At 38.4% G+C, this 16,103-nt stretch overlaps 1 protein-coding gene across 5 annotated transcripts in view; it reads right to left on the reverse strand.

Annotated features, from left to right (window-relative positions):
* Positions 1-222: 222 nt before the first annotated feature.
* Positions 223-16,103, reverse strand: part of TBC1D22A (TBC1 domain family member 22A) — a 421,974-nt gene continuing 406,093 nt past the window's right edge. For all 5 annotated transcript variants that reach the window (XM_039515243.1, XM_039515232.1, XM_039515281.1 and 2 more), the window contains exon 13: positions 223-3,456. In XM_039515243.1, coding sequence (XP_039371177.1) covers positions 3,328-3,456 — 129 coding nt within the window. In that variant the 3' untranslated portion in view covers positions 223-3,327. The remainder of the gene's footprint in view (positions 3,457-16,103) is intronic.

Below are 16,103 nucleotides of genomic sequence, written 5' to 3' on the forward strand. Positions count from 1 at the left end.
TAGTGGTTTGTGATACAGGGTTGGGAGTGTATTACTACTATACAAATGATACAATTCCTAATATCTCTGATTTACAAAGTGCTTTCCATGCTAAATAACATATTACTTTAGAAATATGTATTTATTGCATTATCTTTCATTAATTTTACAGTTTTTAAAGGCAGTGTCTGTTGAAACTATGATCTCTCTGTTTGTCAAAAAATACAACTGAACTTTGTGTACTTATATTTTATTTTATAGTTCTGAAGTTAAATACAAATTCATGGATTTTTCCATAAGAAAATAAGCCAAATAACATTGCAACATGATTTGTTATAATGTATTAGAGATTTACATAAGAGTTCAAGCTGAGAATCTTATGTTCTCCCAAGTATTATATTTACATAGTTGATTAATTTGTTATTTACACTCCTATGTGAATACTGAAGCCATAAAGCTGTTTCTCTATATTGTACATTTTTATTACAAAAGTCCTATAAGACACTGCATTTTAGACAACACAGCATTCAGTGTTTTCATATCAATTTTATTAAATTACAGATTGGACTCACTAATGATGTGTCAAGATGCCTCCTATATGTTTAAAATCTTTGACCCATAAGAAAATACAAATTACAAACCAATTTTAATATTCTGATTCTTGATTTTGAAAAATAGGTCTATGGATGTAAAAATGACAGAGAAAATTATTTGTTCTCTTTAGGTAACAGTTTGGTTGGAATGACACTTTGCCTGAGATGCATATTTATGAAAACATAAGGATAATTACTTTTATAAAGTGAAATGTTTTTCTGTTAATTTTTATGGTATTATAAATTTGGAGAGATTTTACATAAAAATATGTTGGCCTCCTATGTACTCTAAAATATCCTCTCTATATAATCAGTACATTAGGAAGCTCCCCAGCACCCTCATTAAACAATGTGCATAAGTACAATCTTTAAATTCTGACATGGGCACAACAGCAAATGTAGCCTCTTTTGGGGGCATGACAGCATTTCCTTTAAAGAAAGTGATATTTACCACTGGAATTTGGAAGACTTAGCAGTCAACATCAGTGTAACTTGTGAAGGAAACTTTAAAAATACATACCAAGCTTTATAAATGTTACATATTAGCATCTAACACAGCAAACAGCTTTGGGTCGACTTTTCACGTTCTGTATAACTACCTAAATAATGTCTCGATAAAAAAAGTTAACTATACAAATCTCACAAAACATTATATGCTTACTGCTGGGTGCCTTCTCTCTTCTGAATTAGTTACAATAATTTGAATGTCTATTAATGGATTATTTTTATTCATGTTTTATAGACATAACCACCACAAATGGTCACATAAAAGTTTCAGGCTTCGTGTATTCTGTTATTGGTAGATATTCGGTTAGGCACAATATGACATTCTTTGTCAACTTAAGGTTAATTCTAGACACACAGTGACTAGACCATTAAAGATAAACAAAAATGTTGGGACTACACTGATATTTAAGATGGACACATACATAGACTATGTACTTTAGGCACAAATACAGTAATCCAGGAAGCCTGATCCTGGTTCGACTGACTCCCGTTAACTTCAATGGAACAGAATCACGCCCTAGATGCCAAACATCAGTTTATGAATTGTTTAAGTTAGTTCCTTCACCTCCTTCCCCTCCATCAGTAATTTCATGCCATTTTAAAAGACAAATCCCATATAATAGCACAAACTGATTCCTCATTTACCTTGATTCTGCTATTAAATTAGTCAAAACACTGTAAAAAACCATGGCCCACAAAACAGGTTATTTAGCTAATGTCAACTCCCAAAAGAAAAAGAAACAAGCCAACTTAGTGGATAATATTTTGTAAGAGATTGCAAATAATTCATTATTATTAATATCTTAAGACAAAGCCCTCCTGAAGATCTTTTATTCACCTAACTTAAAAATGCATTGCTAATTCTACACTTGTGCCATGAACACTCTGGAAGTGTGTTAAAGTAAAACAACTCTGAGTTCCTAATATATCATGCCCCTTGCAGTTCTCAACTTCAGGCAGAACTCCCATTTGATAAGATTCCCTGAAAATAAATATTCCATTTATAGTATAGTAAATTAAGGGACTGTAAAAATTAATTCAGAACCCTGTGATTACATGAAGGAACATTAACTGTAGAAAGTTTGGGGGGATTTTTATTCTTCTAATGTTGAAAGGGGGGATTCGGGCTGCTTGTTAATAGGAACAACCTTTGCTCTTCCCCTGCATCACAATGAGCGAACAAATCATCAAGCAAGTTATTCAACAAATAAGTGAAGGACACAACTATTACTTTTTTTCCTTTTCTAACATTTTAGAAATGGATTATAAGGCAAAAACTGACATTTAAAACATTTTGCATTGTAAATTAAGCCATTGAATATAAAATCCTTTCAAGTGAACTTTCATGCTGACAAACATTCAGGTCTTTTAAAACTTTATAGTTATGAATTTATTTACCATGACAGAAAAAGCATATTTCTTAATTTATTCAGTGTGTTTTAGAATACTCCAAAATATAAGGCTAATGGGAGAATTTCATCCAATGCTGACACGTATCCTTAAGCGCCACTTAAACCCTTAACATGTGGTTACAGTGGTGCACAGGGTCTGAGAGAGCTCTCAGGGCAACCTTAATGACGTCTAGAAAATGTGCAAATTGTGCCACTTATTCAGATTCCTTATGTTGTGTTATTATAGTAGAATTTTCATAATTTGGGTCTCTGTATCAACACAAAATACAATTTAAATGTTCTCTCAGGTTCAAAATAAAAAATAAAATAAAAACCCTTGTGAGCTCTACTGTTCCAAATTCACCTTCATACCCATGATGTGTCCTTGTTTTCTACCAAGGGGAATCATTCCTATCACAGACAAATATAAGCAGGCAAAGGTATCAGAGACTAGTATTGCTTAGATAGGAATAATTTTACAAGCTCACAATCATTCCAATAACAGATTTTAAGGCTCATGGACACATGACAATCACTAGGCAGAGATGAATGTAAAATGCAGTCCATATTCATACATACTTCCAATAATTATCAAAGAAAGAAAAATGAAATACTATGAAACTTAACTGAACTTATGTTGCTTTTATATGTTGAGCAAGAACGTTCACTTTTATGTTAATATAATGTTCAATATCCTGGTCTGTCCAACTCTTTGGTATTCCAGTCTCATTTTGTACATGCTCACAGAATTCTTTATTTAAATGCAATGATTAGTAATTATGTGCAAGTGCTAACCAGAATAATGAAAGCCATAATACTCCAGAACAAGCTGGTTTAAAATTCCTGGTTCTTTATACTCATTTCTTGTAATGATTGGGGGCATCTGCGAATGCAAACTTCAGTCTGTAGGCTTCTGCTAGGAGAACACTGATATCTTCATTTCCCCAGTGCATTGTGGGCAAATTCTGTAAAAAAATCAGCAACTCCTGGGGAGAAACAACAAAAAAGAAATAGGAAGATGAATGGTCTTAAAATAGAACTGTAATATAGTGAGCTTATTATTTATTTGTATACGTGTAGTGCCTTGAAACCCCAACCAACGCTGATACCCCATTGTGTTAAGTGCTATCCCTACATGTTGTATCGTTCCTACCCTGACAAGTTAACAATTTGTTATTATTATTTGTACTGTGGTAATGCCTAGGCCTCCATTCATGCATCAAACATGCTAGGCAAACACACCATAGCAAACACACAGCAAAACTAAATAGACAAAGCAGCCAAAGAGTGAGGGGAAAGGAATACTTATCCACATTTTACAGATGGGGGACTGAAGTACTGGGATCTAATGCCCAAGGTCAGTCTGAAAGTCACTGGCAGAAATAGAAACTAAACTCCAATCCCCAGAGTCCCAATCTGTTGCCCTTACAGGACTATCCTTCCTCCAATCTAGTTTTATCAAATTACAGTAAATTTGCTTAATATAAATAGCAATTTAATTTATTTCCTCAGTTATTTTATTCACACTTTCTGGTTCCACAGTTGCAAATTCCAACTGAATGCAGCATCATGTAAGTACTGAGAATTCTTTCCAATTTCCACCCACCGTGTCGTACACCTTTAGCTCTCTTAAAATTCCAGACAAGTATTGTACATTCCATGGACCTTTTGATTTGAATCAAGGATCTAGTTACAGTTACTAACACTTCTTACCCAGGTCACTTCAACCATCAATATGCTAGTTCTGAACATTCTGGCATATCAATCCTATACTCATTTCTTAGAAGGTTATAAAATAAATACTTATTTTGTTATCTTTAACCCACTTTACTTCATCTTACCGTAACTTCTATGTTTTCAGGGTGAAACGTGGTGCACTACCATTATTGTAACTTACTGACTATGCTGCACATTCACTTTCAGAATTTAATTTAGTAACCCAGGTTCAGGATGGTGCAAAGAACTGCCCAGTACTGAGCCACCTGAAATGTTGGAGATTAAAATTCCATCCAGCTGGCCTTTACATAAAGTAAAGCACACATAGCAAAATAAAATCTGGTAAAATCTGGCTTTTTGCATTTTTTAACTGCTCCCTTATTTATACACTGACAAAAACAATTCACTTCTGAAGTATTTACTTAATAGCCACAACTCTGGGGATTTTTTTTGAAAGATTACATTAGTTCAGTTTACTTCAGCATTTATTATGAATTTTTTAACAGATTAAAATAGGTTAAAGGTAATAATTGGAGATCTACCAATCTCCTAGAACTGGAAGGGACCTTGAAATGTCATTGAGTCCAGCCCCCTGCCTTCACTAGCAGGACCAATTTTTGCCCCAGATCCCTAAGTGGCCCCCTCAAGGATTGAACTCTCAACCCTGGGTTTAGCAGGCCAATGCTCAAACCACTGAGCTATCCCTGCCCCCCACTTCCAACAATACTTTGAAATAATAACTAAAACATATACAAATATTTTGCTAAAATATGGATTCCTACCATTATGGGAATTATGTATTACTGTGGCCACATGGCATCACAAGACATTTCAAATGTTCTGTTGGCCAACTGAACAGATGTGGTTGGAGTATGTTAAATCCATCATGGATAAGATTAAATCCCAATGGTTTACAAGGATTGGCAGTTGACTCCACTTTTTTGGGGATAAGGGGTCACTGGGGGAACTGGTTTTCTTCTTGTTCCATAATCCAGTGACCAGAAAGAACATGGTTTCCCACACATCTATTTTGGTCAGCCAAAATACATCCTTGTTAACCTTCGCATGATCTTTCAGTACAGGATGTTGTATAATTGCCCTTGCTTACATAGCCAGAGCCATGGCTAATCAGAATGTCTGGGCTGGAAAGGAATTTCTCCCAATAATATAGACTGATCAACTATTCACCTTCCCTGGCACATTATGAAGAAGTCTCTGACAGGCAGTAGGTCACTTCTCCAATCATAATCATTAATAATGTATCTACCCCTTTCTTCCCTTTAAAAAAATAAAATTATGTGTTTATTTATGTATTTGCTGCAAACTTTCAGATTTGTCTCCTGTCAGTAGTTAGGACAATCCTGTACGACTTGAGAGACAACGAATCAGGACTGTGTAGTTAAGGGAACTGTTGTCTGTAGGGCCCTGGCTTCATGTGTTGCACTCGTTGGAAGGTGGATAGCAAATGAGGCAGAGGATTGCAGGAAGAAACAAGATGGTCTGGTGGTTAAAGAAGCTGAATACTAGCCTGGAGAACTAGATTCTATCCCCCCCTGCACCAAACAGTTTACATGTGATGCTCATTAAGTTACTTAAACAAGCTTTTCATATGTGGTCACTAATAGTGACTCTCTCATTTTCTGGGCAGCTAATTTAAGACCCTGGGGTGTGATTTGCAGAAGTGTTGAGCACTCACAGGTGAAACTGAAGTCAATGGGAGCTTTGAATAGATAAGAGTGCTATATGATACTATGTACAGTGAAAAAGCAGGTCTTAGGTATCTCAAATAGGGTACCCAAAATCAATGGATTATTTTTACCTTAATCCCCCTATGCCTCCGCTCTCCATCTATAAAATGGAAATAATACCCACTTATCTCATGTGGGTGTTGGGTAATAAATTAACTAACATTTGTGAAGTATTCAGCTTCCCTATAGTGATGACTGCCATAGAAAGCACATGAGAAAATTAGCAATTCTGCCTTCAGAGCACTGTTTGAATAGTGTGCAGTACTTAAGGCATTGAACAACAAGTTAAAAACAAAATAATGAATAGCTGTTCATGCAGTGAGCACTGTCCATTCTGTGCCCTGTGGAAAACATAATATAGCCTCATGTAATTAAAGATTCTATCATGATACATACACATAAGGCACAGACAACCTTAATTCTGGCATTTCCTAACTTCTGAGTGCTTGACCGTGCAACCTTAATAATGCTCATTTAACATAGGTTTGTGTTTTTTTTTTTGGTATCATTTCCTAGGTTTTTAAAAAAGGAAACTGAAAAGACATTCCTTTACATGGAAACATATTGATATCCACATGGGTCATTAGCAGGGTTCAAATTTTAGATTCACCACATGAACTTGTGCTTCTTGAGCGAATAGCGTAACTGATAGTAGTAGTAGGTTGTAATCGTCTTTGTGGACCAGAACTAGAGGGCGATGGGACACTTTGCCAATAGTTTTCATAGCTATTTGGTAATAGAGGAATGGTGAGATTCAGGGAACTTTGGTTCCATTCCAGGCTTTAGTGCAGCAGTGGCCAAATTTTTAACCTCATGCCCGCCCTTACCCTGTACACCCCCTCCCAAGTCAGGCGGAGGGGAAAGATGTGGACGGGGTAAGAGGGCTGAGACTCGAGCCACAGAAGGGTGCAGGAGCAGAGCTGGGTGGTGCCCTCTCCCCGTCCACTATGGGGGCTGGCCCGGGCCCCAGCTGCAGCCCCCAGTTCCTCCATGCCCTTGTAGAGGGGTGGGCCCCACAGATTGGGGACCTCTGCTTAAGTGGGTACAAACTCTTCAACATGTTCCTGCTAAGCATGACCCTTTCTGCATCATCCCCTCCAACTTGTCTCGGTCCTGTCTCTTTCCTAGCCTTGGCTCTTTGTTCCAATCCTAGTCTTCTCACCCAGCCAGACCCAGTCTCCATGCCCAACTACTACCTGTTTCCAACTCACTCCACCAAGCTCCTAATCCCAGTATACTCTCCCTGATCCCACCTCAGGTCCCGCTCTTGTCCCCTCTGCATTTCAATCAGGCAGCTTCCTCCCTCCCCGAGGCTGCATGAGCCCATTAGTGGGTGTTATAGAGAGTCCAAGAGAGACAGGCTCCCTGATTTCTGTTCAGGTGCCCAGACCTAGACCTAACATGGCTTGCAGTTGTTTTGGCTTCATCTGCTTCCTGGTAGCTTAAGGTATCACTTGCTTTAAGGAATCTTGTTTCGTAAAATGGAAAAAGGAGGTTGTAAAACAAGCAATGTTATAAATCTGACAAAGCATAAGCAAAGCTGATAATTAGCAATACAACAGAAAAAACATCAGAATATCTTTGAAAATGTGCTCTGTCACATGCAGTCATGTAATTGTTGGATAGTTGTCACAGTACTACTAAAATCTTTGTCATTTCATTTCATTCTGCTTGTCTGACAGCTGTGTTGTTAACTGTAATTAATAGATTAGCACTATAGAGTAGGAATCTCTTTTAAACAGAGAAAACTACATAGTTCACAAAAAAAATTAAGATGTGTAATCTGAATAGGGTGACCAGACAGCAAGTGTGAAAAATCGGGATGGGGGTGGGGGTAATAGGAGCCTATAGAAGAAAAAGACCCAAAAATTGGGACTGTCCTATAAAATTGGGACTTCTGGTCACCCTACACTAGTCACAGTCACAAAATTAAATTAGGGTCATATGTAATTCTGAGAAATTAGCCGTTTTAACCTTGTCATCAAAAATCTCTAGATTTGCTGGACCACATCCTAGTATGATATAAACTGGCATAATTAATATATGCAATCTAAGGAGATGGCCTTCTGTTTTTGCTTTTTTATTGAAGACTATACAGAAAGTTTTTAAAAACGTTCACTCAATTGTCAAGTGATGTGTTATTACATGAGACCAAACTTTATATTTAACCAATATCCTATCTTATTCAAAATATATTATTGTCACCTACACTGATATGGGAAAGTCTCCCTAAAAACTGAGTGAACTGTTTCATGGGTCCCAGGGAGCAACCCATTATAGCTGGAGTGGGCGCTGTGAATAAATATGAATCCTGTAGGAAAAAACATCTTGACAAACTTTCTTCCTGAATGATCAGTTCCATTTGCAATGCTATCTTTACAAGGACAAGAAAGGTAATTTTTAAAAAATGGAAGTGGAGATTAGCTTTAACATTTAGGAGTTCTCAAAATCAGGGACAAGAGAAATCCTGCATATGTCAGCAGCCCTAAATGTGGGCTCTTGTAATTGTTATATATTACTTAGTTTCACTTAATTTTCATAAAAAGTGTTTTTAAAAGGATATATTAATACAGAGAAATAGCTTTCGTTTTTATGAAATTTACAAACATGCTGGAAAAATAATTTTAGAATATATTGTTTTTCAAACACATTTAAAAATTAGAGCCTCCTTAAAATATGCATTCATAATCTTCAAGTGATAAGAAATGTTATAAATTTCAGAGAGAAAACACTTATTGCAAATACAAGGCATCAAGGTGTAATACTCTATCTTTTAAATCGATGTGACAATTATACTGTGTTTTGAATATCATAAAATGATGACAAACTTTTTTTTTTAACCCCTTGAAATCATCTTGATGAATATTTTTATAAATCCTTACTGACTGTACCATGATTAAAAGGAATAAAACTACTACGACTAAATAAATAATATTCCATAATATTTACTATATGGTACCTTTTTCAAAGCACTGTAGATATTAGCTTACTGTAGATATATTAACTTACTGGTTGTCTCAACACACCTGTCAGATATGTTAAAAACCACAGTGTGGTTTGTCAATGTATATGGAAACAACCAAAGACAGTGACTTGTCTTCCAAGACCACAGAATGTGTCTGTTGGAAAGCTGGATTCAGAACCCAGGAGTTCCTAGAGAACACAATCCACCAGACCACATGAAATATGCCATATGCAAAACTATATCATGAAAGTTCATCTTTCATTTAAACACTGTACTAAATTTAACACAGTGCTTAAATAAGATAGAGGGCTCCTCTTAAAAAACAACAACACTGCTTAAATGCTTCAATGATTACTTCCAAACTCTATTCATGATTTTCATCAGGGCTGAATATGTAAATTCATGGAACAGTAACTTGTTGAGGGTCCAATCCTGTTCTCATTGACATAAATGGGAATTTTGCCATTGACATAGATGGGAAAAGGATCAGGCCCCCTAACTGTTCAAGAAAGTAAGATTGGTCCTGATTGGGGAATATACATTATAAATCCAAGTGAGGTAATTGGCAATCACCAAGACACATCGCTTTAGTAATTTACTTAAGACGAGGTTGATGTTACTCAGATATATTGCTTGACAGAGCTTCAAAACAGATCTGAATAAAAATAAACCTTGTTAAAAATAAAAAGCATAACCTGAAAAATACCTTCTCAAGAAAATGACATTCTTTTAATGCCAAACGTGCCGGGGGAATGTTCATTGTAGCCTGAATGTGAAATAGCCTGAGAGAAGTATGTTCCCATGCCTTTCCATCAGAGGAGATACACAGCATCTGCTAATCAATATTTAACAAAGTACATGACAAGGCTATTTAAAAGCTACTCATTTATGCAGTTTATAATTACAACAGAGCAAAGATGAGGAATTAGTAGTGACTGAGATAAACTAGATTAATTTATTTATGATTATTGTTCTGATTTTTCTCACAGATAAAGATAAAGCAAGAACCATTCAAGTTTATGTGCAAGTAAGGCAGCCAGACTAATTAGCGTAATTCACTTTTCCCATCCACATTCAGAGTTTTAATTTGTGCCGCTCTCCTTGTTTATTTTATTTTACGTTATTTGTTTTAATGAAAAACTCTTTGGTGATAAACTGTTGAAGAATATATTTTAGAATGAGGAAGCTACGCTGAGTTTGAAAATCAGTTTGTAAAACATGCTTCCACCAGTCATTTTTCTGGTCCATTTAATTTTTTCTGTAAAGGCATCTGGCAGGGGAATCTGTCAATTAGCCCATAGTTCTATTTAAATTATTCACCAAAGACAAAGGCTCAAAACTGTATCCAACATTCTAACTTTAGAAATTGTAGAGAATCACTACAAAACAAGTAACTTAAAGGTCAGAAGGTGTTTGTACTTACAAAAATGGTTGCATGTTTTGATAGACTATACAGATGAAATTAGCTTTTATTTCTTATGATACTGAATTTGCACAGTTCAATTTTACAATAAGAATGTCTCTACTGTGTGTGTGTGTGTGAGAGAGAGAGAGAGAGGGGATGTAAAAAAGGAAAGATACAGTATCATCTGACATTAAATTATAACCAAAGAGACTTGATACTGTTTGCTGTGTATGCATCTGCAGGGTGAATTATAATGTGTTCATGGTAGCAAGACTCTGGAGAAATGACCTTAGGTGAGCAAACGTTCTCAAATAGGTCAGAAATTGGAGAAATGTAAAAACTTGTCCCTATAACTTCAATTTCCTGATTAATATTTACAGAATAATGAGGAGATATGTGCCTTTTATACTAGTAGAACTTTAACTGTACAAATCCTTTTAATTTAAACCTTTTCATAAGTAGGAAAATAAGGTAGTTTTCTCTTTATTAATCTTATTTATTTTGCTTATCTTCAGTCTTCTTTCTTTCTTTGTTTAGTTTCCTGCTCTTTTGCTTACTTTATTTCCTCCATAAATCTTTCAGCAGGTGTTGGAAAATGCTACAGTAGGTCTGGACAGATGGATTTTAATATGCTATGAATCCACTTGATATTTTATAATATTGAGGCACTCACTGCTATAGTAACAGGTTTATCAGCATTTCTACTAGAAATTAGGACTGTCAAGAGATTAAAAAAATGATTTGAGATTAATCACGCAATTAAAAAAATCACAATTAATCACATGATTAAAAAAATTAATTGTGATTAATTGCAGTTAAACAATATTTTTTGATGTTTTCTAAATTTTAAAATATATTGATTTCAGTTACAACACAGAAAACAGTGTACAGTGCTCACTTTATATTTATTTTTTATTACAAATATTCGCACTGTAAAAAACAAAAGAAATTCACCTAATACAAGTTCTGTAGTGCAATCTCTTTATAATGAAAGTTGAACTTACAAATGTAGAATTATGTACAAAAAATAACTGCATTCAAAAATAAAACAATGTAAAACTTTAGAGCCTAAAAGTACACTCAGTCCTACTTCAGCCAATGGCAGAACCCAGGTAAAACAGAACAGGAGACATACAATTCTCCCAGTCACAAATTTAATTAAGGCATTATTTTTTTAACAAGCATCATCAGCATGGAAGCATGTCCTCTGGAATAGTGGCAGAAACATGAAGGGGCATATGAACGTTTAGCATATCTGGCACGTAAACACCTTGCAATGCCAGCTATAAAAGTGCCATGTGAATGCCTGTTCTCACTTTCAGGTGACATTGTAAATAAGAAGCAATCAGCAGTATTTGCCGTAAAAGTAAACAAACTTGTTTGTTTTAGCAATTGGCTGAACAAGAAGTAGGACTGGGTGGACTTGTGGGCTGTCAAGTTTTACATTGTTTTGTTTTTGACTGCAGTTATGTAGCAAAAAAAAAATCCTCATTTGTAAGTTACACTTTCACGATAAAGAGATCACACTGCAGTACTTGTATGAGGTGAATTGAAAAATACAATTTCTTTTGTTTATCATTTTTACAGTACAAATATTTGTAATAAAATACAGTAACTCCTCACTTAACGTACTGTACAGTGGTGGGGAGGTGCCCCTGGCTTACCCCAAACAGGCACAGCCTGCTGCAGACAATGAGGTAGGCAAGGACGCCAGGAAGCACATTGCGCAGCAGCAGCTTCCCCCAAGAAGAACAGGTGCTGACTTTGCCGGGGGATGCTCCAGGCCTGCCTCTTCCCATTCCCGCTCCACACCAGGCCCGCTTCTTCCAACCCCTACTCCACCTCCTCCCTGGAGCATGCTGCGTCCCCGCTCCTCCCCCTTCCTCCCAGTGCTTCCCTGCTGCCAAACAGCTGTTTGACATCACTTAGGACCTTCTGGGAGGGAGGGGGAGGAGCGGAGACGCGGCGCTTCCCCGCTCTCAGGGCTGGGGGTGCAGGGTCTGGGAGGGAGTTAGGGTGTGGGAGGGCATTCAGGGTGCGGGTGCGGGAGGAGGTTCTGGGCTGGGGCAGGCAGGAGGTGGAGAGCACTTACCTGGGGCAGAGAGTGTGCAGGTGGTTCTGCGCAGCACGGCACTGCACCCAAGGCCGCGATTCTGGGAGCTGCCTCCACCCCCTGGCAGGCAAGGCCACCCAGAATGCAGGGGCTTTAGGGGCTGCAGGGCCCTGGGCTAAGGGGGCCCTGGGACCGTGGCCTGCAGCTCTAAAGTCCCTTTTGGAATGCAGCCTTGCAAGCACGGGCTGGAGGACTCAGAAGGAGCAGGGGCAGCCGCGCAGCCAGCAGCCGGAGAGAAGCGGCGCTTTGAAGGGGAAATTCCACAATTCACCACACACAATTCCTCCTGAGTCCTCCGGCCCGAGCTCGCAGGGGCACATTCTGAAAGGGGCTTTAGAGCTGCAGGCCAGGGCCCCGAAGCCCACATAGCCCAGGGCCCTGCAGCCCCTAAAGCCCTGCCTGCCGGGGGGGCAAGGGCAGCTTCCCCACTCCCTCCCTCCAAGAAAGTCCTAAGCACCGCCATACAGCTGATTGGCAGCGGGGGAAGCACTGGGAGGGAGGGAGGGAGGAAGGGAGGGGGAGGAGGCGGAGAAGAGGAACTTGTGCAATGCTCCCTTGTAAAGTCAGCCAAACGACGTTATAAGGGAGCACTGCACAACTTTAAACGAGCACATTCCCTAATGGAGCAGCAACGTGACTTCGAAACAACGTTAAGCGGGATCGCGTCAAGTGAGGAGTTACTGTAATAATATAAAGTGAGCACTTTACACTTTGTATTCTGTGTTGTAATATAAATCAAAATATTTGAAAATGCAGAAAAACATCCAAAAATATTTAATAAATTTCAATTGGTTTAACAGTGCAATTAATTGCAATAATTTTTTTTAATTTCAAAAAAAGTAACTGCGTTAATCACAAGAGTTAACTATGATTAATTGACAGCCCTACTAGAAATCCTTCTTTTCTAAGGGTTAGTAATGTATTCATAGAAATTTGCTCCAAGCTGAAACTTTGTAGGTGTCTTGGTCTGTGGCTTTGGAGAAGAAAGAAAGAGAAAGAAAGAAAATATAAGAAATATATATATATATATATATATTTCTTATATATATTACACACACAGACATACACACACACACACACACACACACTTTAAAAAATCTCCTCTCAATTCCATAAGGAAAACACACAATTTACCGCTGTATAATACCTTCAAGTAAGCTATGGGTATGGCTACACTTGCAGCTGTACAGTGCTGGGAATTAAACCTGTCTTCGTACACCTGAGTAGGGAAAGCACTGCAGTCTGTCCACACTGACAGCTACCAGCGCACTGTCGTGGCCACATTTACAGCATCTGCACCGGCATTGGAAGCGGTGCATTATGGGCAGCTATGCCAGCGTTCAAGTGGCTGCAATGTGCTTTTCAAAAGGGGTGGGGTGGGGTGGAGTGTGACAGGGAGCATGGGGGAGAGAGAGAGTGGATTTTTGGAGCTGACACTGTCAACACCCTGCCTTGCAAGTTACGACCCCCTCTCTCACCCCTCTCGCACTCACTGAAAGCAAACAGCAGCTGTTTTTTTCCTCACAGACCAGATAAGCAGCCTTGCCGAAATGGACCGCCCCCCTGCCTCCCGCCCGCCGCGCTGCTTCTCTCCTCAAGCCCTCTCCCTCCCCCTCTCTTCAAGCAAACACTAGCTGTGGGCGTTCCAAAGGGAGCTCATGCACAGCAAACAGTAGCTGTGTTTGTTTTTTTGATAAGCAACTCCAGAGCCCGGAGTTCACAACAAAACAAAGAGAGGTATCACAATAAAACAAAGAGCGGAACCTTCACTTAAAAGGATTATGGGAAGCTTCTGGAGGTCAGTCACAGCGTACTAAGATTATTCCCTGTTTACACTGGCGCCCCAGCACAGCAGCAGCAGTGCTATACTCTTTATTCCTCTCGGGGAGGTGGAGTACAAGCAGCGCTGTAGCCAAGGAGATACAGTGCTGTATGTGCCTTGCCAGTGTGGACGGGGCAGTGAGTTACAGCGCTATAAAGCCACTAACAGCGCTGTAACTCTCAAGTGTAGCCGAGGCCTATAATAATAGCATTGAACATCATTTTATGAGTTGAGCTAGGTAGCACAGTGACCTACAGTCTGATGCCATAAGATGCTGAAAACGTCCGTAGGAGTGCTGAGTGCCCTCAACTCCCTAAGACGCCAATGGGAGTTCAGGGTACTCAGTACCTTGTAAGATCAGGCCCTCAGTACTCCCTCAAAAGGACTGGTTATTGTTGCTCAGGTTACAAATGAAAATGAGTATGGAAGTCTCTTCTCTCCATCTGAGCACATCACAAAGCCACCACAGAGTCTGGTACAATTAATAGAGTCTAGCCATGTAGGTTTTTTTTTTTTAAAACTTCACATTTATGGTTAAACTGAGCCAGTTTTTATTAGGACAGTGTCACATTTTCTCCTCATGCATCTGCTCCCACAGATCCCCACTCTTTAGGGCCTCAAGTTATGATGCACACCCTCAACACTTTTTGAAAGGATAGCTGTTAATGGAATAGTAGCTCAACACAGCCAATAGGGAGCAACAACATAAAACATAAGAAAAGATTTGGTCCTCTCCTTAGTATGAGGTTGGACCTGATACATCTGATTAATATAGTTTTACATTTAAAAAATGCAAGATTTCTTATCAGCTTGGTATTTTTCATTTTTAATAATATTTAGCATTTATATAACACTTTTCACGTTGGAAGTGCTTTGCAAGCAATCTATTTATTTTGAGCTAGCTATGTAGTGTCATGTAGGTTTTTAAAGATGATTTGAAGTCTGTAGCTTTTCCCCATTTAGCATTTTAATAACTTTCATAATACTGCATGTTAAATGGATTCTCAAGTTGTTCAAATTCTAAATTTTACCATCCATAAATTTGTCATAATCCTGTGGGGAACATTTTGCAGATTCTAAATACTGTTTTTAAAAATCAATCCTCCTACCCTGTGAATTACACAAAAACAGCCATTATTTGTGGAGGGCACTTATAGATCTATGAGACTTCCACCTATTTACTCTGCAGCTGCCTTTGAGAGATTGTTCCTAAACTATTCTGTTTATATACCACATTTAATAACAGTGGTAATCAAACAAGCATTATGTGCACTTGCTGACTCTGTGGGCTTATGCTGCCAAATACAATACACAGAAAAAAAGAGAGGACACAACCGTCTATTAAAAACATCCACTGTAGTTACAACTAAGCAAAGTCACAGAATAACAACACTACCTAGCCCTTTTATAACAATTTTCATCAGTAAATGTTAGAGCACTTTAAAATGGAGGTTAGTATAATTATTGCAGCTGAGGAAACCAAGGCACAGAGAGGTGAAATGACTTTCCCAAGGCCACACAACATGCCGTTGACAGAACTGGGAATAGGTCCCGGGCCTCCAAAGTCCCAGTCCAATGCTCTATCCAGTAGTCAACACTACCTCTCCTACAAACAAAAGCTACTATCTTTTAAAGAGAGATCTGTAACAAAACTATTGGTAGTTCTAAAATAGTTCTTAGCCACAGGGAGGAATTAGTGGACCAATGACTGTCAGCTATACCTGGCACTAATGCACTGACAGTAACCTAAATTATATTCCACACACTGTGTGGTTCTGAATTTCACCAGATACTTAAAGTGGGCTATCTGACTGTGTTCGTCTCTCAAACCTGGGATCTGACTGCATGGTAGAGCATTGGGGGC

Source organism: Mauremys reevesii, linkage group 1 (genome assembly GCF_016161935.1).
Source record: "Mauremys reevesii isolate NIE-2019 linkage group 1, ASM1616193v1, whole genome shotgun sequence".
Lineage (NCBI taxonomy): Eukaryota > Metazoa > Chordata > Testudines > Geoemydidae > Mauremys > Mauremys reevesii.